The following is a 27,866-nucleotide window of genomic DNA, read 5'->3' as shown; positions in this document are numbered from 1 at the left end:
GAACAAATCCAAGTAACAATTTTATTCTAGTCTACAGCACAATTTTTTACATACATTTTGGTGGTTTCAACAGTGTTACTTTTGAGCAGACTTTAAATGAATCCACAAAAGTTAATATATTAAAAACAGAATATACACAAAATAACAGGCATCAGGATGTTCAGAATCATGCAGATATAGGGGTGGTCTGGTTGGTGTTATCACTGGGCACCTTGCCTATTTAAGAATTTACCAGCAAATACCACTTCTTCTGTTCTTTATTCCCATGTAATTCACCCAAATCAGAGAGTTCTAAATATGCACACCCAAAATAAACTCTCTTTTCAAGCCACATCAGTACAAAATTTCAATGAATAAGCCTAAATGTGTCGTCAAGCCAATTCTTTCACTGATCAAACCCAAATCTAGCAAACAGTATCAGCATGGATCGAAAGGCAAGGTTATTTCATTTATTAAAACACCAACAGGAGAGTAATAAACAATGCAGCTCATGTTAATCTTAATATTAGACACTGAAGGCAAACCAAAAAATAATATATTAAATACCACTCCACTGAGCCAGGATAAAACCCATGAACTACAGATGCATGAGTTTCTATCTGTCAAACAATGCTTTAAATATTCTCCTATGGAAAAGACAAAAATTATTATCAGGAGATACAGGGGTAAGATAGGAATGTGAATTTGTGCATCTAATTCCACAATTGAAAACAAGCATCAAACAGATAATATTAAGCTAAGTGACAATGACTTAACCCGACGGGCACCAAACAGGCAATACCACTACTCAGTGTAATTCACAACACTCTTCAGGAGTCTTCAGTGGATGACCACTCCAGTAATACCATCAGAATACAGATGTGAATGCTCATCCACTGCTGAAAGAGATCCTGAAGAAAACATGGCAAAGGCATAGAGAAAAAGTTGAATCTTTTGAAAAAGTTAATGATATCAAAATACTTTTCCATCACTGGTAAACCAAACTAGGTCAAGTATATGGCCCAAAGCAGCATGGAATTCAGAGTCAGAGGTTGGCAGAAAAGTTTGGAAAACCGCAATTTTTAAAAATTGGCAATTTCTCTATGCTTAATAAAACTATCAGAAGAGGTATAATGTTTGTTCGTTTGTGGAATGTTGACAGCTTGCTGCAAAAATTCACGTGAATGAGGAACCGCAGAGATGCGCTTCAATGAAATAGTCTTTAAAAATTTACAAAAAATGAAAATTTCTATTTAAAAAATAACCATGTTATGCCAAGATGAAACATGGTAAAAGTAGTGTAAGTTCTGTCCATGATTCTTCACACAGCTAATGGGAAAGTGATAGAAACAATTTTCTTTTATAAAGGAAGCTTTGTCGTTGCACTGACTTTTATAGCCTGACCTAGTAATTTAGAAAAATCATGTAGTAAAATCTGTAAAATTAAAATACAAAATTCTGTTTTGTAAACATCGGTTGGCCAAGTCTATCCAGAGTCCTTCATGATAGTGGAATGGAATGAATAATTAATTCACTACCTTATTTATCTGCTGTGAGGGGGAAAATTCCAGAACACAGCTTTTATAGTTTCACAGTAATTATATTCAAAAGATATAAAGAAAGTCAGTGCTGTTGTCTTCTTTTTTTTTTCCTCTGTGCAACTTTCAGCTCTTACCCCACTCCCCAAGTGCCATAATTAAAATAATACTGGTTTCGAGACCTAGTACAGACTGGTCATAAATGTCTCATGAAGTCTGTTGGACTTCGATAAAGGTATTTCCAAATGGCATAGTAATGCACTGCAGCTGCCGTGGCCACAAACAGGTGCCAGATGGCATGGGCAAATGGAATGATGCCATCACTCTTGAAGAACACAACTCCCAGGCAATAAATTAAGCCCCCACAGGCAAGTTCATGAAGTCCATCAGTGTTATTCTGTCAACAGAGGAAAAAAAGAAAGAGGTTTTGATGTTACTCTTGAGGTGACAAACTAAAGAGATCATTGCAATTCCCCCAAAGTCCGCTGATCTTCTAGACAATGAGCCGCAGACAGCATCCTGATCGGTAAACATGAACTAAAAAATCCCTCATCAGTCAACCTGGATTACCTTTAGGGGTTGGCCGTCTTGAGCGGAGTGAGCAGTTGGGCTACAGGCCCCACAGCAGAAGCAGCACACTCCGCTCATCCACCGACGCCATGCTGAAGCTGCCTGCAGTCACATCCAGACACGGGAGTTCAGTTTAAGAAAGCGCAATCTTCGGTTTTCCTCTTCTCCTTTAAGAGCTTTCTTCCCTTCTGAGGCGCGCCCACACCACCGCATTTCTAATTCTAATTGACATCTCCAACAGGGTTTTCTGACCGGGTTTTCACTTCCCTTATCCTCCTCAGACTCTTCTACACTGATTGCTTTTCTGAGACTTCCCCTGCTTGTGTGAGCTTAGAGCTCCCTTATGGCTGACACGGGCAAATCACAGCTACAAGTGACCTCGGAGATCAGACAGCACGCAAGGATAACCTACTTCCTGACCTTCTAGAGGTTGCCAGGCCTTTTTGTCTGTGAGCCTAGGCGTTTCTTAGCTCAGGAGGAAGTTCACAGTCACATGTGCTTTAACACAAAAAAGAGAATTTTTAGGCTGCTTTTGGTTTTCCAAGACCCAGGCCCATCTTCAAAATTAAACTGGGATGTATGAATGAGGGGAAAGGAACAGAGAGGCAGGGCTTAGGAGGCTGATGAACAATTCAGTCCCTTGGATTCCTGAGGACTAGGAATAGAAAGGTCTCAGGTTCTGCAGGGTGGTGAAAAGCTAAGCCAGACTGTAGCAAGTCCTGGAAGGGGATGGGTGTGTGGGTGTCCCAGAGGCCTGGGCACCAGCAACTGCAAGCTCGTGAGCCCTGGAGCCTTAGACTTCGGCCAGGTCCAGCAGGGAGCATGGGAAAGCCCTTATGCAGCCACCAACTCGAATGGGCCCCCATGCACCTTGACAGCAGCAGCAGTGAACAACCACGAGCTAAGAACCAGGCGTGAGGATGTAGAGCCACAAGTAGGGAACTTTCTTCAAAGTTCACGTAAGCCCCCACTGTTTTTGTAAGATCAAAAGATGGGGAAGGAGCCAACCCAAATCAACTGTTAAGAGGTTTCTCCTTAACTTTTATAGGATGTAAAGTTAGCCAGACTGATTTTGATCAAAAATAAAAACCCCACAAATACTACACATTTATTATTTCTTAAAGATTACAAAGCAACTGATATCTATTAATTAAAATTTTTCTAGGTCTTCATCAGATTCTCAAAGGGGCATATAATTCCCAAACAGTAAAAAGTCACTCATCTAACATAACAAAACCTCCTTATTTTAGAGATGAAGACAGTGGAACCAGAGGAATGAAGTAACCGGAACAAAGCCATAGAGCTGGTCACTGCCCAAAAGATAACACTTTTTTTTTCTTCCCACTAAAATAATAAGCAAGAGACCAACGCACGTATAGAGGTTGGTTCTGACGTACATTCTGTTAACAGTTCCTTAAGACACCATATTTAACTTGTCAACTTTCACAGAACCAGAACATAATTAATCCTAGAACAAAACCTGTTTTCTTCATTACGTGTGTCATTACACTGTTACTCTACCCCAATAACTGTCCGAAGTGTACTCATATATTTACTCATTTAATCTTCACAACCCTAAATTAGGTTCTGTTAGTATCCCAACTTTACAGATGAGAAAACTTAAGCAGAGAAGATTACATAATTTGCTCAAGGCCACATAGTGTTTAGTGTCAGAATCAGGATTTGAACTAAGGTGGTCTCGTTCCTGAACTTATATTCTCTTTTTGGGGGGTGAGGTGGAGGAAATGGGTCATTTTTTAAATTGATGATTAATTTACAGAGTGTAATGCATAAATATTAAGTGAATATCATGGATCTTGATAAATGCATACACCTATTTAACCCATACCCGGATCAAGAGAGACAGTTACCCCAATACCCCTCCCAATTCTGTGCAGTCTCTTCCACCAAGGCAACCATTGTTCTTATTGCTACAATTACCACAGACTAAGTCTGTTTTAGAATGTCACATAAATGGAATCATACTGTACACCTATTTTTGTGTCTGGCTTCTTTTTTTGCTCAGTATAGTATTTCTGAGATTCCTGCATGTCTTATCTATGTCAATCATTCCTTTTTATTATTTAGCATTCCCTTGATTTATTTGAAATAATTTGTTTATCAGTTCTTTCCATCTGGGGCTTATAGAGGTCTTTTTGTAGATAGAGGTTTTCATTTCTGTTGGGTAGTACCTGTTGAGTCATAAATTTATGTTTAACTTTATAATGGCTAAACAGTTTTCCAAAATAGTTATACCATATTACACTACCCCCAACAATGAGTTGGGGTTCCTGTTATTTCACATCTTTGCCAGAATTCGGTGCTGTCTTTTTAATTTTAGTAATTCTCCAGGGTGTATTCTGGTAGCACACTGAGGTTTTAATTTTCATTTCCTGATGACTAATGACATTGAGGACTCTTTCAAGGACCTACTAGATATGTGTGTACCTTTCTTTGTGAAATGTCTGTTCAAGTGTTTTACGCATTTTTATAGGATTGGCTCTTTATTATTCATTTGGAGTATCTTATATATTCCACATACATGTCCTTTGTCAGATAAATATAGAACAAATATTTTCTCCCAGTTTCTAGCGTGTCTATGCATTTTCAAGTTCATTGATCTTTTTTTTCTGCAGAATCCAGTTGTTGTTAACCTCTCCAAAAAGTTTTTTTCTTAATACATATTGTTTTCAAATCTAGAATTTCCACTCAGTTCTTTTTTTGTAGTTCCATTTCTTTTCTGAGATTCTTCATTTGTTCACTCATTATGTTTTAAAGGCCTCACATGCTAATTTCAACATCTCTGTCATCTTTGGATCTGTTTCTATTGACTTGTTTTTCCTTAGGTGTGTGGTGTCACATTTTCTTGCTTATCTAGTAATATTTGTTTGGATAAATGGATGCCAAGGTGTTAGAGTATAAATTTTGTTGTCTTCCTTTCAGTAATGTTGAGTTCTGTTCTGGTAGGCAGTTTATGTACAGAGGACCAATTTTATCCTTTCCAGGTCTGTTTCTGGGCTTTGTTATGGCAGTTCCAGGGCAGTCCTCACTCTAGAGCTAGAGTAGTTCTTGTAAGGTGTGGAGGTTGACTTGCTAGGTTCAGTTGAACACCCGAGTTGTTCAGCATGGTCTTTCCACTATGTCTGGCTGGCCTCTGATCTCTTCCAGCACCAGACACCTCCAGACTCTCCATTATCTCATAGCTGTCCAAGAGCCACTCTCAGCCAGGGCATGCAGAGTCTTGCCCTGCACAGATTCAGTGTAATATTTGGGCAAGGATTTAGAGAAACCCCTTTGTAGATTTCTGGAGACACTTCTTTGTGAAGCTCCCCTTTCTCCAGAATCCTATCCCCAAACTGAAGCAGGCTCAGTAGCTAAAATACTGATTTCTGTTTCCTCCACCCTGACTGCTGCTCTCTGGCTTACTTTCTTTTGTCGCAGTTTGGAAAGTGTACCCAGGGAGAAAATGGACAAATTTGAAGCTCATCTTTTGGTTTCTATTCCCTCAAGGAACAGTCTTGTGTCTGTGGTCCAGTGCCAAAAGACAGTTGTTTCAAATACTTTGCCAGTTTTTCATCATTCTTTAGGAAGAAGAGTCTCTGATAGCCCAATAATCTGACCAGAATCAAAGCTCTGAGTGTCCAGTCATACTGTTAGTTCGATGGCTTATGAGGTTCTTTTTGATCTGGTCTCTGTCTAGCTCTCCAGCTTTATTACAAGACTTATGCTGTTTGCATAATTACCCACCTCATGCACAGAGGCACACTCAAACAGGTACACACATTTGTGTTCCAAACAATGAACTATTTTTCAGTTCTTCAAAGGTGCTAGTGCTTTCCCCCTCTCCAGGGCTTCCTTCATGCCATATTCTTTCCTATCCTACTTGCATCATCCTCATTATCCCTAGGCTCTTTCTTGTCTTTATGAATCAGTGTGAACATCATTTCCTCTGGTGCTTGGGTCATGTGTTCCCATGGCAGCCTACGCTTTTCCCAAAGACATTATAAAACTTTATGGTAGTTTCTTATTTAAAATGAATTGTAGGTTCCTGCTTGGTAAAAGTTCTATGGAGGGGGAAAGGGGGGAAATGTGAGGATTATCATTTATTATCATAAATGTTAGTCACCGACTATGTACAACTTGTGAAAATGCCAAGATTAAGGCTAGTAAAAATACTGGATAAACCTGCTCTTATGATACCCCAAGGGAATTTGATGTTCTACTCTAATGATTAGTAACCTACACACACAAACCTTGCTTATGTTGCTTTGGGTGTCCTGAATTGCCTTCTAACTATATGGCCTTTAAGGCAAATTTTGTTTCCATCACTCACCACCTTCCTTTCACTATTCCGTTGCCTTTACCAACTAAACTATATTTATTTTTGGTGCTAGGTAATTATTAAAGCTATCATAAAGCTCTTACCTTAAAGAAATATATTTTGACACATTCTCATAAGACCTATCCTCTGAAAAAAACAAGCAAACCTTTAACTTCTAAACCTTTTAGACGTATTTTTGTGACCAGGGTAGGGACTATATACATTCTTAGCTCACAGGCACAGGGATGAAATTATAGGTACAATTCTTCTGACCTTTGTAGACTGAGAAAAGAATTCAAACTAGACACATTATGAGTTCCTTAATTAACACAGTGGCTAATGCCAAAAAAATGCAGAGCCTAAGACACTGAAGCTAATGGCCCTACATAAGCTAATGGCACAAAGTAACCAGTTGGATGGGATCACAAAGCAATAATGATATGCTTTTCTTTCAGACTGACTGATAGATACACACAGATTTCTCAACAGCAATTCAATCTGAAAGGGAGTTCAAAACATACATACTGACTGCCTACTGTAGGTAATGTTACATCTCCACCCATAAAGTCCTCAAAAGAAATTTTCAAGCAAAGTTAAAAAAAAAAAAGCACTTCCCTGAGAAAAAGAAAAAAGATATATATGACTTAAAAGCAAGTGAAAGAAAAGAGTGAAGACTTTTGGGAAATACTAAATAAAACGTTGACACAACTGACCTCTTGTGGTCCTTCTAATTCTTAAGATTAAAGAAGTCAATAATTCATAGTTTATTGTTTTTCATTATAAGACATCAAAAAATTTACCCTCCTTCATGGATTTATGGTTAAGACACTAAACAATTCAGGCAAAAATGCCTATCAGCCGGTGACCTCATGCCTCTTTGGGAGAAGGGTGGGGTGAACAGAAGGGCTATCCAAAAGCAACACATACTATCAAACACACTTTAGTATAGAACTTCTCCAAATTACAACCAGGAGCTAGTATAGATTGCAGGCACTTTGTTATTTATATACTTTTTCTTCGGAGTTAATGGCGATGTCATTACTTCAGAAAGAAAAACTACATATCATATCTATGCACAAATGAAGAGTTCCCACAATTTAAAAGGAAATAAGGTAAAATGGTTAAAATTATGAAACCATTTCTTACCATTGATGTCACCACCAAAGCTGGAGAAAACCCCATTGTGAGATAGAAAAAGAGCTCAACCACCTTATACCTGCAGGATAGAAAGGCAGTTAATTGCATCTATCCCTACAGTACTTAGACTATTTCCATACCAGCTTCCCCCCCCCTTTTTTTTAAAAGAAATGCAAACTCTCCAACTATTCCAATGAATATATTTTCCCAGTAGGAGACCCTTAGGCCTCTAATTAAAATACTGTAGTTGAGTCACAATTAATTAGCATTTCTTACAGAACTGAAATGGCATCAAATGCAACATGTGACTTGGAAAATGTTTGCTACCAAAAGTGTTACTATTACATCCAATCCCCATGCATTTTTTTCCCCTTCCCAATCCCGGAGTGTTTGTCCTCATCACCAGTCCAATCCACAGCTACAAGAAACTGAAATTATGAAGATGGACAGGGATGCTGCGTGGGGCCAGGTTTATCAGTGGCAAAGGGATGGTAGCCCTAAGGAATGAAGGGCATGTAGTTTTGTCTCTTTATTTTGCATCTGCACAAACTCTGACTTGTAAGACTCATCGTGTTAGGCTACAGAATGTCTGAAAATGCTAAGAAAATTCAAAGATACTAAAATACACTAAAATTCAGCTTACATTTCTGCCTAATCATAGGTTCTAAGTTCCTTGGAGGCAGGGGCCAAGTTTTATTTATGTTCAGATCTACAAGGCCTAGCATAGTACCTGGCATGAGTTAGGCACTCCCTAATATCTGTCCAAACCCAAATGGCCAAGGGCCAATCTCATCTCATTCTCTGTGTTTTATACTCCAGAATTCACTCTGAAGTAATCTTATCAGGGAACTGGGAAGAATGAGTTTGTAGGATTGGTGTAAAAGAAGCCCTGTAAAAGGAGAAAAGATAGCTGTTTTACTTTACTTTCTATTCTATCCAAGGGTACAAGTTAGGGGTTTGAGCCCAAGAAGCAAACTGTTCCCTCGGATTTATATATATACTATATAACACCACTCAGAATAGCTAATTGTGGTCAAAATATATTTAAGTGAATTTCAAAGTCAGAAGTTACTGAAAATTGCCATTTTCCTCTGAAAAGAGGAAACAATTTAATACTTTGTGATAAACACAAATTATGTTCAATTCATAGAGCCATTCTGCCAATGACAATAGATAAACTAATAAACTGTACTCAAGGACAATGATTTCATGCTTGTGAGTTTCTCAAATTCAGGCATGTGAAATAATGAAAAGAGCCATGGAGTAAGAACTAGGACACTTGGGTCCTAATTCTAGATGAATCGCTAATTTGATGCACATCCTAAATGGTCTCATTTTTTTTTAAGCATGGAGCTGGAATAGATGACTTTGAAGATCTCCTCTAGAGCCGTGATGCTAAATTTCAATAAGCTTTCCTTTTTATATTGCTTAATACTTATGGCTATGAACTATAAATAATGGGTTAAAAAATGTGCCCCACGGTTAGGATATTAAGAGTTTGCATGCTCTTCCAAATATCCCCTTTCTCAGAGAATCCTAGTTTGGGACGTCTTCTGGTTTGCTACTTAGGTAAATGTTGTTCTAGAACTATCATTGTCTTCAGTCTTCACTGAAAGCTTGAAAAGTAGTTTTTTTTCTCATGTGGTAAGTATGAATCACAGAGGATAAGGCTAGTTTGCTGATAAGGCCCGTCGCCTGAGGATGTCAAGTAATACCCAACTGACTAAAATGGCAGTCCGTCTGTCCCTCAAATGCATCCTATCACACATGTGCCATTCAGCTCTTCCCACAGCAATCTGTCTACCAGTAATGAACGCCAAATGGTTTCAAAGACTTGTTAAAAGCAATATATATTCTATTTATGTATTTCTACTATTCTGAAGTGCAAATATAAAGCAAATTGTGTTATAATGTCGATAAACTTTAGGTAGTTAATTTTAAAACTATCAAATGTAAATTATTTTTTCTTACTTTTCATGGTAGAGAAATACATAAATGGTTCCTCCAGCTGCCATGAGCCAGATAAACCAACGCATATGAGATGCCAGGGGTCCAAGTTCACGGAGATTTAACCTAAAAAATGTAAACATGACAACAAAGAACAGAAGTGATAAACGAAGGGAATTCACAGGGCCTTTGTTTTCCTCTAGGCTTGAAAACTGGGGAAGCAAGTGCTAACATAAAACCAGGAAAATGAGGCATTCAACATGCCATGGAGGTATTTAGGCAATTTGGGTAAAATTAATAATTCAAAGATAAAATTGTCAGTTGACCTTTAAGACTTAGAATTAGTTCCAACATCGTTTAAAAATAGAACCAGCTAAAAGGAGATATGCAGAAGTGAGTCCCACCACACCTGTGATGCCCGACTTTCCTTATTAGGCAGCTGCTGTCAAATCAGCTTAATTCTGATAATATATTTGGGAGCAGAGTGCTTACAAAGCTTAATGAAAAAACCCTGAACAGAATCCTCAACCAGGATCACATATCCACAGCAGATACCTAATATACAGACCAAGTATCTCCATTACCAGTATCTCTGCCAAGGGAGAACATGAGAAGAATTAGCTCAACATATGTTATGAAAGACATTTTGTCAGAATTTAACCGTGGGCTCTTATAAAGCTTGAATTTTAAGATGCTGCAAATTCATCTGTACTCATTTCATACTGAGAATAGCTATGAGAGGGGTGCCCAGGTGGCTCAATGGGTTCAGCTTCTGCCTTCGGCCCAGGTCATGATCTCAGGGTCCGGGGATGGAGCCCTGCATCCGGCTCACTGCTCAGCAGGGAGCCTGCTTCCCCCTCTCTCTCTGCCTGCCTCTCTGCCTACTTCTGATCTCTCTCTCTCTCTCTCTCTGTGTCAAATAAATAAATAAAATCTTAAAAAAAAAAAGTTATCAGAAAACACCCAAATGTTATTCTGATTGACTATGACTATAAAATTATTATTTTTAAACAGAGAAGGTACCAGTTACCTATTGAAAACTACATGTGAACAGGTTGTTTACTGTAATATTTGATTCCTGAGCTTTTAAAAATTTTATTTCCTTATTTTAAGTCAGGGAATACTTTCCAAAAGCCTGTTAAGTGTTCTTTCTCCAATAGAATGCACTGCTGTAAGTATTAGGGAGAGAACACACTTTTTTACTCCAAAAGATAATTAGTTTTCTTTTTAATGATGGATGCTGTGTAAGTCAGAATGTAGAGGCCTGCTGTTTCTAGTGACTACTGCAGTTGATGGCACAAAATGAATTTCTGAGTGTTTATAACCATGTCTTAATAGAAGGACTCTAACGTTCCTATAATCGGAGGTTTCCAGGCAACAAAAGATTCTACCTGATCTCTACCAAAAGGGCAAAAAGAGCAAAAATTGAACAGAATACTAGGTATTTTATTTTTTAGAATTTCAGTTTTATTTTTTTTAAGTAATCTCTACAGCCAACATAGGGCTCAAATTCATGATCCCGAGATCAAGAGTTGCAGGCTCCACCCACTGAGCCAGAATACTAGGTGTTTTAAATAGCTAACTAATTAGTTTTCTTACTCATACAGCTACAGAAATGAGAAGCACACTCCATATATAGTAGCTACTGTGCTGTGAAGCGAACTGTAGATCAAAGTGAGCTTGTTTTCCTCATATGTATTTATAGCATTTCCACTTGAATGATTAGATGTCCAAGTATTGTGAGCAGCAGCAGTATACAGAAAGAACATGGAAGCCAAAGGTGACATATTTCAAAAGTGAGTGTGCTACCTACACACAAGTTCCTGGCACTTTGTCGTAAACAATCCAATACCAGATATATATTCTGAACAGCAGTGACATTCTTCCCTTAAACTCTGCAATCTGACCCAAGTTAAAAAACAAAAAACATGTATTCACGTGTGTTGGAGGGACAGGGGTAAGGTATATGCATGGGGCAGGGACAGGAGGAAGGGAAGGAAAGAAGGACAGAAATTCTATCCCAAAAACACTACCTTCAAAAATAGAAAGATAGTATCTTACCATGGAGTGTAAGAAGCAGCAATGAAGAAATAAATAACCATTCTATCACACATGTGAAAACAATGTTCCACTGTCCTATTGGGGGGAAAAACAAGTTAGGCAAAGTTTTTAGAAAACTTTCAGACTGGCAGCATAGTTTTTCACTCCACCATGTTGTATTTCCATTCCTATTCTAGTTTCTTGGGGAAGTTATAACTTGGCTTTCAAAGTCGCATAGCTATTTTTTAAAATTTAAATTCAATTAGCCAACATAGAGTACATCATTAATTTTTGATATCATGTTCAGTTGATTCATTAGTTGCATATAACACCCAGTGCCCATCATGTCACATGCCCCCTTAATGCCCATCACCCAGTTACCCTATCCTCCCACCCACCTCTGTTTCCATAACCCTCAGTGTGTTTCCTGGAGTTAAGATTCTCTTATGGTTTGTCTCTGTCTCTCATTTCTTCCCATTCAATTTTCCTTCACTTCCCCTATGTCGCCTACTCTATTCCTTATATTCTACACTTGAGTTAAACCATATGATAATTATCTTTCTCTGAGTTATTTTACTTAGCATAATACCCTCCAGTTCCATCCATGTCAATGTAAATGGTAGGTATTCATCCTTTCTGATGGCTGAGTAATATTCCATTGTATATATGAACCACATCTTCATACATCTTCACACAGCTATTTTTTTTTTTTTTAATTTAACAGAGAGAGAGAGAGAGAGATTATAAGTAGGCGGAGAGGCAGGCAGAGAGAGAGAGGGGGAAGCAGACTCCCCGCTGAGCAGAGAGCCTAATGCGGGGCTCGATCCCAGGACCCCAGAGATCATGACCTGAGCGGAAGGCAGAGGCTTAACCCACTGAGCCACCCAGGTGCCCCCACACAGCTATTTTTTAATAATACAAAGCCACAATGAGAAATTTTACATTACTTTTAAGCTTACACGTATGATATTTACCATGTAAATAAACAAACAAAATCTGTCTATGCTGATGTTTTCCATTTCTCTTAGATTCAATGTAACAGAAAAATGAAATTCCTTGAGGGCAGACCACCCCTCAACCCCTATCACACAGTTCAGGGAATGAATTAGTTCTTCATCTTAGAATGTCTTCAAAGAAGCTCTCACTTTAAATATCTTAGTGGATACAATAAGTTATAATAAAGGACATTCAGAAACTAATGTAGGAACAGGAATAACCAAAACCAAAACAAAACAAAACAAAAAGGCTCATTTGCTGCAAGCACATAACCACCTGGATTTCTAAGTGAGTTCCTCCTTCCAAAACTGAAAATTTAGGAAGTGTACAAAGACCTGGCTCACGGAGGTGAACAGATTAGACAGTGGGTTAGACAGAATCTGCACTTTACTGAGGTGATTTAGTGGTATGAATGCACTGCGTCGTTTTGAATCCATTTTCAGTGTCCAAGGGGTCATAGCTGTGGTTTGGTTTAGGATTAGTGTTAGATTTTCCCTCACCACATATACAGTGTCGCCCAAAGCAAGCAGAGGACATTTTAGTCACGGTTATTGTTAGTCATATAATAGTGAAGTGAAAACAATTTAGGTCACAGGTCTAAAAAAGCAAACACTAGATTAATGCTTCTCAAACTTGACTGCATATCACAATCACCTGGGAAGCTTATAAAACAGAGTCATAAACTCTAGTCCAGAAGATTATAATTTTTAAAATGGCTAAAACATGGGGTAGGGAATGGAGGGAAGAGAATCTTTTATATTTTTTAAAACTCTTTGGATGATTGTGATTCCTAGCCAGGTCTGGGGCCTTTCTAATTCAGCTTTCTAGACTGCTATGCACTCATTAGAGCAGGTAAAGTCAGACCTATAATTTTATTCAAGATCCACCCCGGCTTCTCCAACCCTCACTTCCCTCCCAGGGAAAATAGAAATGACAACATTTCTATCATAGAGTATGTGTGAGCATTAAATGAGATCACGTAGCCACATGTTCACTAGCACAACACCTAGCACACAGTAGGTACTCAATAAATGCCCATTCCCTTGCTTCTAAATAAGGCTATATTTGGAAATATAAAAAAAGTAATGCAGGGCAAAAATCCACATGTAGCTTGATTCTAGCAGTACTATTTCAAAGTTCAAGAGAGCCTGGTTTCTATTACACCTTCTCTAGCCCCCGGGAGGGAGGCCCTGAATACCGAAGTGTGCATCTACAACTCTTTATTGATTCAGAAATCTAGACATCAAAGCCCAGTCAGCCGAGGCAACCACAAGCGTTGGATTGTGCCAGGAAGATAATGAAGTACTCTGGCCTCTGGTCTCTGTGACAGTGCGTTCTGGGGAGGCAGGTACTTTTGAGGCTCTCTTATGAATACGCCCCAGCAAGCCCTCATGATCCAATGCTGTGGTTTTACTTTCGGTAAGGAACTTATAGGCACAGGTAGCAGGCTGGGAACTATAAGCAGTATTGAGAAGGGTGTGGGTGAAAAACCCCAGACTGGGAGTCAGAGGTCCAGGAATGATCAGACTCTGCTAGTCTCACTGACTGGGCAAGACAAGCCATTTCTGAGCCTCAGTTTCTCCAGGTGAAAATTAAGGGATCTGGCTTAGATGACCCCTAAGAATCCTTCCTGCTCTTAAACTATGATTCTACTTGTAAGGAGACAAATAATCTTCTCATGAATCCTAAACCCTGTTCTTAAATAACACATGTCTTTTTAATATTAGATTGTTTGAATTATTTGAGATTGGGGGGGGCATTTTGTAAAACCAAAAGATATATTCTATTATTTTAAAACACTCTAAGTTTGCTCTGAATCCTCCTTTTACAAAAAGAAATTCTGCACTTTTGGGTTCTACCGAATGTATTCTATCAGCAACTAAATGGTGTGCCTCTCCTTTTGTATTCCCCCCAAATTAATCCCTCACTCAAAGGCGGAATGCTTTTATGTCCTTATTGGGAGGCTAGCGAGCCTGCTTTGAGTTGGAAAGTACCTGACAGCTAATATGTGAATTCTGTTTGAATCGATACATAGGACTTAATTCTGAAAGCTGAACTTTGCAAACCAGTACACCTAAACTGTAGCAAACCTTACATGACAAATCCTGGCCATTTGTAATTTTCAAATCATTCTGGCATGAGTTATCTCATTCACCTATCTATGAACACTGGGCATGTTTTTTTAAAATTTATTATTATTATTATTTTAGATTTTTATTTATTTATCTATTTATTTGACAGGGAGGGAGAGAGAGATCACAAGCTAGGCAGAGAGGTAGAGAGAGAGGGGGAAGCAGGCTCCCCCATGAGAGCCCAATGCGGGCCTCAATCCCAGGACCCTGAGATCATGACCTGAGCTGAAGGCAGAGGCTTACCCCACTGAGCCACCCAGGCGCCCCTGTTATTTCCATTTTAGTGATGAAGAAACTAAGGCTCCATGGGGTCAGGTGACTTACACAAGCCAGAGCGGCAGGGCTGGGCTGACTCCGAGTTCAGTGTGCTCTGTTACTACCCCACAGCTGCTGCACTCTATTAGGTCCTACGTGTGACAACATTAAAAGCCAGGTCTCAGGATTTTACGATGTTAAGTCCTGGGGAAGCAGTGTGGTTTTGCTGGTGGCTTTTGAGAAAGGCCGGCTTTCTTAGATACATAAGGGGGTTCTCAAAGTCTGTCCAATCCATTGGAAATGTCTTGACTATAATGGCATAGCATTATAGTCTACAGGGCAAGAAAATGTCTGTCTATTCTGTAGCTTCAACCTGACTGAAACATGCCAGTAGGGGAGGCTACCCTGAGTCTGCTCTTCTGATCAGGCAAACTAACAAGCCATCCACAGTACCTTAAGTGGCTCTTCTTCCATGACACAATGTGAAATACTGTGGAAACGATGAAGAGGGCGCAGAGACCCATCCCGTATATCCACGCAGTGATCTTTTCCCAGCAGTCATCTGACAGCCGATGCAGGAGGGCACTGCCCACAATGGCCGGAACAATGAGGAACTAAGGGAAAGACAAACAAGAGTAAATACCCTGGGTTTGGCGAAATTGCCCCCTTTGTTAAAAATACATAGGTTTCCCAGGGACAATTTTAGAAAGATCATTTTAAACACTTGCCTCTCGGGGATGGAGTGGTCGGTGGCTACAGTGGTGACAGCAAGTACCATTCAGGGCCCAGGAACCATACCCACCACTGGGTATCCAAGTACACGATACAGGATACATTACTCCATGGTGGCAAAGCAGATATTTTTTATCCTAATTTCATTACATAAGAATGTATTTCACCCTGTTCTCTCATGTGATTTAAAGTAGGTACTTAAAATATTCAAATGCCAAGCATGTACCCAAATTTTGTAGGGAGGTCCTATTTTTAAATGTTCTTTCCTATTTCCCCCCTGAACTACTGAAATCTCAGTATTTCAGCAAAGGGTTAAGTGAATGAATAGAATCAAGAAGTATTATAATGTATACCACATACACAAAAATTAACTGTCTAGTCATATTCTGATTTTTAGTTTGGATCTATACATTCCACCAATTTGGGAACTAGTAGCAAGTGACAATTATTTATTTATTTATTTATTTTTTTTTTTTTAAAGATTTTATTTATTTATTTGACAGAGATCACAAGTAGACAGAGAGGCAGGCAGAGAGAGAGAGAGAGAGGGAAGCAGCCTCCCTGCTGAGCAGAGATCCCGATGCGGGACTCGATCCCAGGACCCTGAGATCATGACCTGAGCCGAAGGCAGCGGCTTAACCCACTGAGCCACCCAGGCGCCCCAACAATTATTTATTTTTAATAGCACCTTTCAAGTAAGCAAGGGTAATCCATTCTCACCTATTCAAGTAATTTTAAGAGACCATAATCTTAAGAGAATTTTGCTTCTCTACCATAGTTACTTCCCAGGCACACAGACTTCAGTGTCTGTCATATGAGTATGAGTATCACTAGTAAACTTTTTTTTGAAGACTTCATCTTTTTATTTTTTTTATTTTATTTTTTTTTTTGAAGATTTTATTTATTTATTTGAGAGAGAGTGAGAGAGAGCATGAGCGAGGAGAAGGTCAGAGAGAGAAGCAGACTCCCCGTGGAGCCGGGAGTCCGATGCAGAACTCGATCCCGGGACTCCAGGATCATGACCTGAGCCGAAGGCAGTTGTCCAACCAACTGAGCCACCCAGGCGTCCCAAAGACTTCATCTTTTTAGAGAAGGTTTTAGTCACAGTAAAATTGAACAGTGGTAAACATCTTATAATAATAAACATCCTCAATAAAAATAAACTACTTTATTAGATATTACAATAAGCATATCTTGCCAAGAAAGAAAGCTTTAGCAATCTTATCTTTTCCCCCCAATACCTACTTTTGCCCTCTTGCAACAAAGTATCTCTAAATAAGATCAGCATTGAATTTTCAAATGCTGACGTTTTCACTGACCCAGACGATATGAGAAAATTAATGACAATAAAGTAAGTTTTTCATAAGACAGAACTTAATTTATTTTGAGACTATGTCCTTTCTACTTTCTCATGTTAAAGTATCCTCTTTAATGAAATGATGATGGAAGTTATTTTGTTTTGTTTTGTCTGTTTTAGAAATCTTACCGCTCTCTGAAAGTAAAAAATCAGGATACCGTTTAGTAAGTTTAATAAGATGACATTTTCTGTTCTAAAAAATTAACATGGAGTTTTTGTCAGTTTTTCTTGTTTTATACAAGTATTCCTTAACTTATGACATACCCAGAAGAGATAAGGGATCATTCAAGTCTGTCTCCAGCAAATAATATTCCTAAAGGTGACCTGTGCATCTTAATAGCCAAACTATTACATTTAAGTATTCAACATAATGCTAAGTAACAAACATTTCATTGATTACTTTCATTTGTCAGTGGTACAGAAACTATCATGGCACTGGACCCATAACTTTCATGAGTGTTTTGTAGTTGGTAAATAGAAAAAATAATGGATGTATATTGGAGCAATGAGTGAAAGAAGAGGCCACATAAATTATTACTCAAATTTTTATATTCCTTATATCTTTTTTTTTTAAGATTTTATTTACTTATTTGACACGGAGAGATCACAAGTAGGCAAAGAGGCAGGCGGGGAGAGAGAGAGAGAGAGAGAGAGGGAAACAGGCTCCCCGCTGAGCAGAGAGCCCGATATGGGGCTCAATCCTAGGACCCCGAGACCATGACCTGAGCCAAAGGCAGAGGTTTAACCCACTGAGCCACCCAGGCACCCCTATGTTCCTTATATCTTAATCCTCCCCTAGACTTAAATACACACATACAGACATAAAACTTTTTCTTATGGGCCTGTGGACAATTATTTTTGGAAGTAATTTTACTTTTAGGTGTTAAATTCGTCCAGTATCTGGTCAGAATAAAAGATGGATAGTCTGATAGGTATCAAAGACAATCAAATTAGGCCACTATTTCTTTCTTTTCTTTCTCTCTTTTTCTTTCTTTCTTCCCTTCTTTCTTTTTTAAAAGATTTTATTTATTTGACAGAGAGAGAGATGGCAAGAGAGGGAACACAAGCAGGGGGAGTGGAAGAAGGAGAAGCGGGCTTTCCATGGAGCAAGAAGCCCGATGCGGGGCTCAATCCCAGGACTCTGGGATCATGACCTGAGCTGTAGGCAGATGCTTAAGGATTGAGCCACCCAGGCACCCCTAGGCCATGCATTCTTTAGTCCATATTGGTACTCTAAACATTTTGACCCTCTGGTGAAAGTTCACTCCACATAAGTGTGTCACTAAGGCAAAGACGGGTCAGCTCAAGTCTATAAAGACTTTCACCAAATCCTTCCTGTCCCCAAGAATCTCAGTCATGGGTCCAGGGAGACTGTCCACTAGAGAGGTTACTCCAGAACTTCATTATGGAAGCTCATTTATGGAATCCAGGGCAGGCATGTCAGGTACTAATTTTTCCCTTTAGCAAGATTCCAGCATATTAATTATTTAAATAAAAGTCTTTTTAGCACCTAAGGGAAAAGGACATGCAGTGATAAATTAGGTTGATGTTTGAGTATTAATAATTATTATCTGAACTACACCATTACAATACATAACACAGATGCTTCATAAAGTTTGATTTATGCTAAGGAATGACCAAATGGCATTGTTCTATTAGATTATAAAGGAATCTATTAGAACCCAGTTTATTAGGGGTTTATTTGGCATCATTATTCTTTATAGAAAACACTGTAACTATTCTTTGGGGAAGAAGATTAAAGATATGAAAAAGCACAATCGGATTCAAGCAAATTTTATTATAATGACATATGTACTAACACGGTCTAAAATAATTACATTAGCCTGTTCTAAACACTCTTCATGAAAGAATTAAGTTGGCCTCCTCTTTTTCTGATCTTCAGCTTTATAGCAGCTACCTCCCTTCCCTCTAAAGTCTCACTAAATGTTGGGGTGCCTGGGTGGCTCAGTGGGTTAAAGCCTCTGCCTTTGGCTCAGGTCATGATCCCAGGGTCCTAGGATCGAGCCTCACCTTGGGCTCTCTATTCAGCAGGGAGCCTGCTTCCTACTCTCTCTCTCTGCTTACCTCTCTGCCTGCTTGTGATCTCTGTCAAATAAATAAATAAAATCTTTAAAAAAAAAAATCTGAAAATACATATTCATGAACATAACATGCAAATAGAAATGCACCAAAGCATTAATTTATTTCTGGGTGGTTTTGTTTTTCTTATATATTCTTCAGTATTCTCTAAATTTCTTACAATGAGCATGTTTTGCTTTTATGAGGAAGAAAAAAGTTCACTAAGAATTAGGGATCAAATCAGCTTTTTCTTCCACAATGTGCAGAAACATCTGCTCTGAAAAGCAGTGGATTCTATGGAGATGAGGATGGGGTGGCTACTTGTTTCAAGGAATCACTTGGTAAGAAAAAACACCTTTTCAACAACACTGTGAACTCTCCTTGGCCCATGAACACAGCTGACTGTCTTGAAAAGGTGATTCACTTCATTCCAGAGGTGACAGTCCTCCTCATAAATAGTTGTCTTTTTGATTTTCCTATAACTAGGGCACTTAACTATTCTTCTACAGAAGATCTTGTCAGAGCGTCAGTTTAGGATGTACAGAGCTGGCAGAGCATTCGAAGGGTTTGATGTGCTCACAGAGCTTCTGGTAACATGACCCAGCACCGATGCCCTGGTAGGTGAGGTCACAGAGATAGATACATCTAACTAATTGGGCTGAGGGTACTAGAGATAATGGCTGCTCCTCCCACCAGAGCCCTCTGGGAAGGACGCAAAGGGTAGAAAATGTATACTCACTGCATGTGTGTAACAGTTAGCAGCATGTTCATAACAGGTTGGTTTGTAGCGGCCATTGGCTGGGGCCCGGTGGTTCATGAACCTGGACAAACAAAAAGATATCACATGAGACACGCTCAAAGGACGTAAAGAACAATGGGGAAGGCTGCCAATACTGTTTGGCCTATTCTAATTAAGAGGAGGCTGCTGGAAACCCCTAGTTACGGGAACAAGACCAAAGCTGCTCAACAGGTGTAAACTGAGCTAACAGCCATGATCCAAAAGCAAATGCCCTAGTTTATTGGATTAAGTATTCTTTCAGTTTATTCAAAAGAGAAAGCTCTACCAATCAGAAGCAAACAGCAATCAATCATACCCACCTTCTTCAGCTCATAACCCCCATGCTAAAAAAATTATAAATAAAAAAAGGCGCAACCAAATCTTAAATCTCAGGGAAAAAAGGCAAGACAATCTTTCTAAACTTTACAAATGCCAGTAACTACCATTCAGTTAAAAGGAATACAAAGCAAGGTTTCAGTTTTCTCTCTCAAAATTATAAAGCATTATATACATGGAGATCTTTACACCCTACATTGCACAATTAGCAGGCCCGCCCAACTAGTTTCCCTATATTGCATTACCTGTTCCAGCACCAGACAGTTTAAATAAATGATACCTGGCTACCTCTAGGCCACCTAAACTAGAGGTTTGTTTTTACCTGCATTCTTCTGGAGTTAAAACAGTTTGCTTTCAAATCCAAATATACAACTAGTACGTGATATCCTGGCTATAAAGTTCATACATACATACAAATGTGTGTATGTATCTAATATCAAAATTGGTTATACATATAGACACATACCCACATTCCACACTTCCCTTTGGGCCAACTTTGTGGAAGTAGCAATACAGTGAAAACCATGAATACCATGGGACCTGAAGATATGAACAGGATTCTTCTCCTTCAGTGTGGAGGTGAGGATCCTCTGAAACCCAGCCCTCACGCATGCCATGTTTCATGAGGGATGCTGGTTTAGTCTGTTCTCTGAAAAAGGGGAGATGTACATTCAGGAAGATGATGAAGCAGCTGCCCAAAAGAAGCAGATGCAGAGAAACAGAGAGGTGCAAAAGCTCCCAGAGCATATCGGTCTCGGAGGCCCCACTACATTCCTGTGCTTGGAGCCTGCAAGATGGCAGCAGGCTTTGCGCTAGAAATTATCCTTTTGCTTAAACTACTTTAAGATGGGGGAAAGGAGGGAGATTTTGTCATCTGCCACCAACGAGTTCTGACCAGTCACATCTTATAATTACTATGATGAAAAATAGTACCAGGCTGAACCAAATGACAGAGCTGGTCTGAAGCACATGGTCAAGCCATCCTAATCAATGCCCGGTTTAGGAACAAAAGACTAGCATTTTCTCCCTGAATTAAAAGGGGATCATGCTTAGAGCTTATAAATAAGTCATGTCATGCTTAGAGCAAATAAATAAAAAGAAAATGGCAGTTTCATTCAACCTAGTATAGAGAGTTTGGGTAGAAAATCCAATGGGGAATGAATTTGGCACGGTGATGATATTTCACTTGGACAACCAATGGGTTAGTTATCTAACTAGTGTGCAGAATATATCTTATTGAATAGAATTTGCCAGATGGATTTGAAAACTGTTTAAGAGAAATAGACATTTAACAGCTTCAGAATTTATCCAAGCTATTCCCGCACATAGATAAAATAAATCTTTTCTCCCCTGCTAATCCTTTAAGTAACTTTACTAATTTCCTAAGGGACGAGAGTATTGCTACATAGCGCTTATTAGTAAAAAGGAAAATAACTGCACTCTTGAGAAGAATGCTTTAAAAGCATCCCAAGCATTCAAGGATCTACCTCATCACCCCCAGACATAACAACAGAGCTATAAGTAGCATACCCTATTAGAAATTTTAAAGGGTAAAGAGCAAGGCTCCAAAATGGTAGAGGGGGATTAAATCGAGAGTGTTCTGTTTAGGGTACTTACTCCTAAATTGAGAGTGTTCTGTTTAGGGTACTTACTCCTCCTTACAGTAAGTAAGGTTTGTCTACCCACCACCAGGCTGAAGACTAAAATAGCAATTTATATCTCTGGCAGCTCAATCTAAAAATAGTCAACCCATTACACAGCAACAGGGATAGACTTTCACATTTTCTCCCAAAAGCTAAGAAGCTGGATGGCCATGTTTGTGACAGCCTTGTCCCTGCCCACCTGGAATCACTCAGAGTAAAAATAAACTCATAAGTTGTAGAGAAAAATATCCCACCCATGTGACTTCAGGTAGTCTCTTACGGCCAGAGCGAGATTCCCATAATAAGGCAAGGGAAGAGCAAGTCTTCGAGGAGCCCACCACTGTCCAGGGCTCAGTCAAAAACCACCACACAAGTGTTCTGCTGAGAAATTTACAGTGCAGTCAAGCCTCCAACACAGCCTTCTGAAGAAATCATTCCTAAAACCTAAATGGAAAAGCAGAAGTAAAATGCAAATTAACTCCCACACGCTGAACCTATTCTATTCTCTTCTCTTCCCCCAAAAAGAATGAAAAGGGTTCTCAAGTGTTACAGAAAACAGCACCCATTTATGGAAGCCGCTTCTACCTAAGGAGGAGTAACCCTAACAGTTGGTTATCTGATGCTAGAAGAGAGTATCCAGCAGGTTTTACAGGGTTTGAGGGAAGGTAATTTAGTCCTGGGTATGGAAAACACACTTTAATAAAGCTATTATTTAGGTTTTTGAGGGGGGAAGGGCAGAGGGAGTGCGAAAGAATCTTAAACAGGCTCCATGCACAGCACTGAGCCAGAAGCGGACTCAGTCTTATGACCTGAGTTCATGACCTGAGCCAAAATCAAGACTCTGATGCTTAACCAACTGAGCCACCCAGACGCCCCTCATAGAACTATTATTTAGTCAGGTTTGTTCACTCGTCTCCTCGCTTTCTCTTTTGACACTCTATCTTGCTTCCCCTTACCCGGCATTTTTAAACCCCCAATCCCCTATGACAAAATTTCAAAACTCTAGAGAGAAAGAACAGAGAGCCCAAAGCACTGTGCCTTCTGAAAGTAAATCTATGACCTACCAGCAAATCTCTAAGACCCAAGGTCAAATCTCAGAAGTTGTCCCTGATTTCTAGGTCTTCCCCATTCTCCAATGGGAAGATTACTACTTCCAAATATATTCCAGATCAGCCTAGCTCTCTACAGTTCCACAGACCCTACCTTATACATCAAGACACTGACATCTCTGGTCTACATGAATACAAATCTCTCAGTTGGTCTCCCTGCTTGTCCCCATACAGACTTCTCTTCATTCAGCAGCCACAACAGTCTCTATGAAAACCAGATCACAGCATACACCCCAACTCTGGCTTAAAACCTGCCTCTGGCTTCCCAAAGTGGCCCACAGCTGGGCCCCCACTGCTTCGGCAGCCTCAGGAAGCCACCTTCCTCTCACTCTCCACCCTCTAGCTACACCACCTCCTTTCTGCTCCTCAAACCACCAAGGTCTCATCTGGCTCAGGATGTTTGTGTTTGCTGTTTACTTTTGCGTAGAACATTTTTCTCCAGAAGGTTCAACTCTCCTCACCTGTCAGGCTGAGCTCAAATGTCACCTCCTCAGAGGTTTTCCTGACTATCCTACCCAAAGTATCATTTCAGCTCTCCCCAGCCTACCAGAGCCCTTATGAGAATAAGTAAAAAGTTTTTTTCAATTTGTGTATTTTTAAAATTGCATCTTTCCCCACTGTGATGTGAATTCCCTGAAGGCCTTCTTGGCCACGATTTCACTTCCAGTCCCAAGCACAATACCCAGCTTATTGCTAGAACTTAATAAGTAAGTGTTGAATGAACAGAAAGATAGAAATTCTGCCTGTTGCTTAACTATTTTATCTTAACCCAGAGATATCTCGCTGTCAATTACTTTCACTCGGGATCCAAGAGGTTCTGTATGTAACAAAGAGAAATAGGCAATCTTAGCACCAAAAGAACCTTGAATCTCATGAAAAGAAAATTCTTAAAGGCTAAGACCATGGATATTCCAGGGCTCTTTCAACAGCACTTGATGGAGCAACATAAGCCAACCCCTATACACAGCACCTTATTATTAGCCAGTTTTTGAGGGAGCATGGTATTCAGGAAAAGTGTCCATTGCCAGAGGGGGTGACAGTGGTGGACGACATTTAACTTAATTATTAAATAAGAGAGAAGGCACGTGTATAAGAAGACTATCCCATGCCTATAAGTCAGTGCTCTAAGAACATGTTTTTAAAAAGGCAACAGGCAGTCCGGGAAGACTTCCTAACTCGGGAGAGTAAGGTGCTTTATATCACATAATCAGTTTGAAGCTAACCAGTGGTCTCAAGGCTGGAGCTCTGAATCAAGGAGTATCCTTTTCCTTGGATTTTCGGTGGCAAGGCTGGAGAAATGAGAATGCACCGACACCATACAGTAGAAGCTCTGTGGGTCCCAGGCCTTAGAGCTGTGTACAAGATATTGTGTAAGCAGGGAGACAGTCAAAGGTGAACTGGCAGCATGGTGGTAGAGAGGGACAGGAAATTGAATTGAAATGGGTCTGTCCTTTCCTAGCCATGTGACTGTGGCAAGTTCTCTTTTATTCTCTAACCCTATTTGCTTATCTATTAAATGGCTATAAAATTTTGTCTTCCAGGGTTACAGTTGAGAAAGAGATGAGTAATACATAAATACCCAGCCACTGGCTGGCTCAAGTAAACACTCAATAAATGTTAGCAATTATTCCAGTCAGTCAGGGATGCTGTGATAGGGAGAAAATGACTCTGGGAGAGGAAGGTGTGGGGGCAGACTCAGATGTGGAAAGGATAAAGCAAGAGAAAATATGCTCTGTGTCCCAGTGGCATTTTTCACATCCTAAACTTTTTGAGAAGCCATGCATGCATAAAGCCCTCCACTTAGGACAGTGGGCTAAATTTCTCTGCAGAAATGGCAGAATTCTGGAAGTTTATCCAAAGCCAAAATGACCACCACATTTCCATTATGAACAAACCAGCAAGGTGTCCATTTCTTGTAATTTAGACATAGCCACAAACTATGGCCTAATGAAATGTTCTAACTGCAATCAAATGCTCTTCAAGGGACTCTTGATAAATCTATCAGAAATAACACATGCATTCAAAGACAGTATGTCCCTCTCTCTAGTTTCTCTATAATATACTTGCTGATAACTTTTCTGAATGCTCAAAAGATATATAAGGAACACGCCTTGAAGATATGATTAATAGTACTCCCAACATTCTGATGTTGTACAATACACTAAAAGGGCTTTTTTAGTTAATTTGTATTTGCAGGCTTTATGTCCAAGTTCAAAGTCACCCTGAGAAATAGCTTTCCAATTTTGTCCATAATAGAAAAACAAGAAATTATGTGATCATTCAGTCTTCAAAGAAAATCAGGGTGGGTGTAGGTGCCATCAAGAAAATAAATGTTAGGGGCGCCTGGGTGGCTCAGTGGTTAAAGCCTCTGCCTTCGGCTCAGGTCATGATCCCAGGGTCCTGGGATCGAGCCCCGCATCGGGCTCTCTGCTCAGCGGGGAGCCTGCTTCCTCCTCTCTCTCTCTGCCTGCCTCTCTGCCTACTTGTGATTTCTGTCTGTCAAATAAATAAATAAAATCTTTAAAAAAAAAAAAAAAGAAGAAAATAAATGTTAAATATCCATTCATACTGTGCAGTCACCGAGAAGATTACAAAGTCTGTGCCACACCAAAAGAAATGCCTCTATTTTTCATCTTTAAATGAATGAAGTAGAGCACAAAATTACATTACTACACTGATAATAAGGACTGGGTAGATGAGCATCCAACAAAAGTAGTTCAATTAGCTGAGACAGTAGGATCTGAAATGAAGGGGGGTTTTTGTTTCCCATTTCCCTTAACATTGTTTTAACGTTTGTGTAAAAAGCCTTTTTTTTTTCCTTTCCTGAGGAGAATTCATAGGATAGGAAAGAAATACAAATTCAATCAAATAAGGAAGGGTAATTTCACAGAATATTGCCACTGTTCTCTGAAAACAGGAAGCGCACAGATGTTCAAAGAAGTAAAACCAAATCAAACAAACCACATGCATAGGGCTTTACCAATCATACTTGAATGCATGTTACTTTCTCTCTTAAGGCCCCTCTAACCTTCATTCCTGACTTCATGTTCTTTATTTTTTTTTTTAAGATTTTATTTATTTATTTGACAGAGAGAGATCACAAGCAGGGAGAGAGGCAGGCAGAGAGAGAGGAGGAAGCAGGCTCCCTGCTGAGCAGAAAGCCCGATGCGGGGCTCAATCCCAGGACTCGGAGATCATGACCTGAGCCGAAGGCAGAGGCTTTAACCACTGAGCCACCCAGGCGCCCCCTGACTTCATGTTCTAAAGCCAGACATCATGATTCCTTTTTGCCTTCAGAAGCACTGATAGGATGATCCCACCAAGGGAACAGTGCCAGGCATTCAACACTCTTGAATGATGAGCAATATCCGTTAAGTTAATCCAAGTCTTCAAACTCATCACCCTTCTAATGGTATGGCCCACCCCAACTCTTCCTATGCATCTTTGGCTTCCTTACCCTTTGGGACCAGGGGAGGAATGAGAGAAGCATAATGGGGAGTGAGCATCAAACAGATTAGGGGGTTGGAAAGGGGGAAAAAAAAAAGTGCAGTTTGAAATTCTGAAATAAAAGGCAGTATCTAAAAACTCAACAATAACCTCCCTGGAAAATTTTCATGCATTCCTTTTCTTCTTTCAAATTCCCCATCACTGCACACCAAGCTTGCCTGCTAGTGAAGGTCTGGGAATGGGGCCACGGCTGACAGATTCAGACAAAGGATGGAGAGTGAAACATAGGGGAGATGAACTTTCACCCACTTAAAACGAAGAATTCGAAAAAAAGCCCAGAGCTTCCTCTCAGAACCATGGGCCAGCCTCCATCCATTGCTAAATGTCAGAGACCCGAGCCAGGATTAAGGCCACCGTGCTTCCCGAGGCTGGCATTCCCACCGGCTCTCCAGTGAATGAGCTGCTGGCCAACCTTCCGGTGGCACCTCCTAGGTTCCTCCTCCTCATTTCCTAACACAGGCTCCTCAACAGCAGCTCTCACCACCCGAATACTAACTTGTCCCTTCGCAGTGCCCAACACAGCACCGCCCTTGGACGCTAAACCAGCAAGCTTGGAGAATTAGCAAGGCCCGGACCTGGCCAGGAAAGGCTAAATTTACCAGCGGAGCATGCCTCAGTTTCCCTGTTGCTAGGGCCGATCACAGACAAAGCACTAAAACGCCCAGCACCCCGTTTTACGACAAATCTAGCTGCAGGGCGCAGCAGCTGCCCGGCCCCTGTTCTGTGCGCCCCGGGAGACCCCCAAGCTGGGGATAAGGGGTGGAGGCCAAAGCCAGGGTTGGAGGAAACGGAGTCGGCGTCTGGGGCTGGGGTTCCGGTCCTCAGGGCAAGGCACGAACCCTGCCGGGATGGGGTAGGTAGGATGAAGTCGGGTGAGCAATGGGATCCCCTGGAAGGAGGGCAGGCTCGGGGTTCGGGGTCTGGGAACCCGGGTCACGCATGAGATCACGGTCCTCGGAGGAAGGGGATCGCCCAGGGACCACAGGGCGGGGAATCCCCTGGGAGCTGGTCCCCGGCCAAGGCGCGGGATCCGCGGGGGGGGGATGGAACCAGGTGAGGAGCCGGGACCCACTCCGGACGAGGCGGGATCTGGGACCCGCTGCCGGCACGGGCAGTGGGGCAGGGGCACCATCCCTCTCTCACCGCTGGAATCGATTCTTGAACCGCATTGATCCTCCGCTCCTCCTCGGGGGCCGGGAGCTCCGTCTCGTCAGCGCCGGCGGCAGGGCGCGCGGCCCTCATCGGCTTGGGCTGCTCCGGAGGCCGCCCGTGTGCCCGGCGGACCGCTCGGCAGGGCAAGGCTGAGTGGGCCAGGCCGGGGGTCGGGACAGGGCCGGGGCCAGACCCGGCGGCTGGGGGCGGGAGGGAGGCCGCTTAAACGGCCCCGGCTCCTCCCGCCTCCCGCCTCCC

General features: G+C 40.7%; 1 protein-coding gene across 2 annotated transcripts; it reads right to left on the bottom strand.

Moving 5' to 3' along the window:
• LOC111151770 (monocyte to macrophage differentiation associated) lies at positions 1–27,861 on the bottom strand. Of its 2 annotated transcripts, XM_022509963.1 has the most exons (7): positions 27,600–27,861; positions 19,823–19,904; positions 15,369–15,529; positions 11,554–11,628; positions 9,517–9,618; positions 7,555–7,624; positions 1–1,914 (listed from the first exon to the last, which is right to left on the bottom strand). In XM_022509963.1, exons 1-7 carry the CDS (start codon positions 27,623–27,625, stop codon positions 1,714–1,716), a joined length of 717 nt encoding a protein of 238 aa, XP_022365671.1. In that variant the 5' UTR covers positions 27,626–27,861; the 3' UTR covers positions 1–1,713. The 2 variants fall into 2 exon arrangements, with proteins under 2 accessions (XP_022365671.1, XP_022365672.1); XM_022509964.1 differs by lacking the exon at positions 11,554–11,628.
• Between the last annotated feature and the right edge of the window lie 5 nt (positions 27,862–27,866).

This window comes from Enhydra lutris, unplaced genomic scaffold (genome assembly GCF_002288905.1).
Source record: "Enhydra lutris kenyoni isolate GAN:26980312 unplaced genomic scaffold, ASM228890v2 scaffoldscaffold26, whole genome shotgun sequence".
In the NCBI taxonomy this organism is placed as follows: Eukaryota; Metazoa; Chordata; class Mammalia; order Carnivora; family Mustelidae; genus Enhydra; species Enhydra lutris.
Note: the sequence above shows the minus strand (reverse complement) of the source record. Positions and strands in the feature narration are given on the sequence as shown.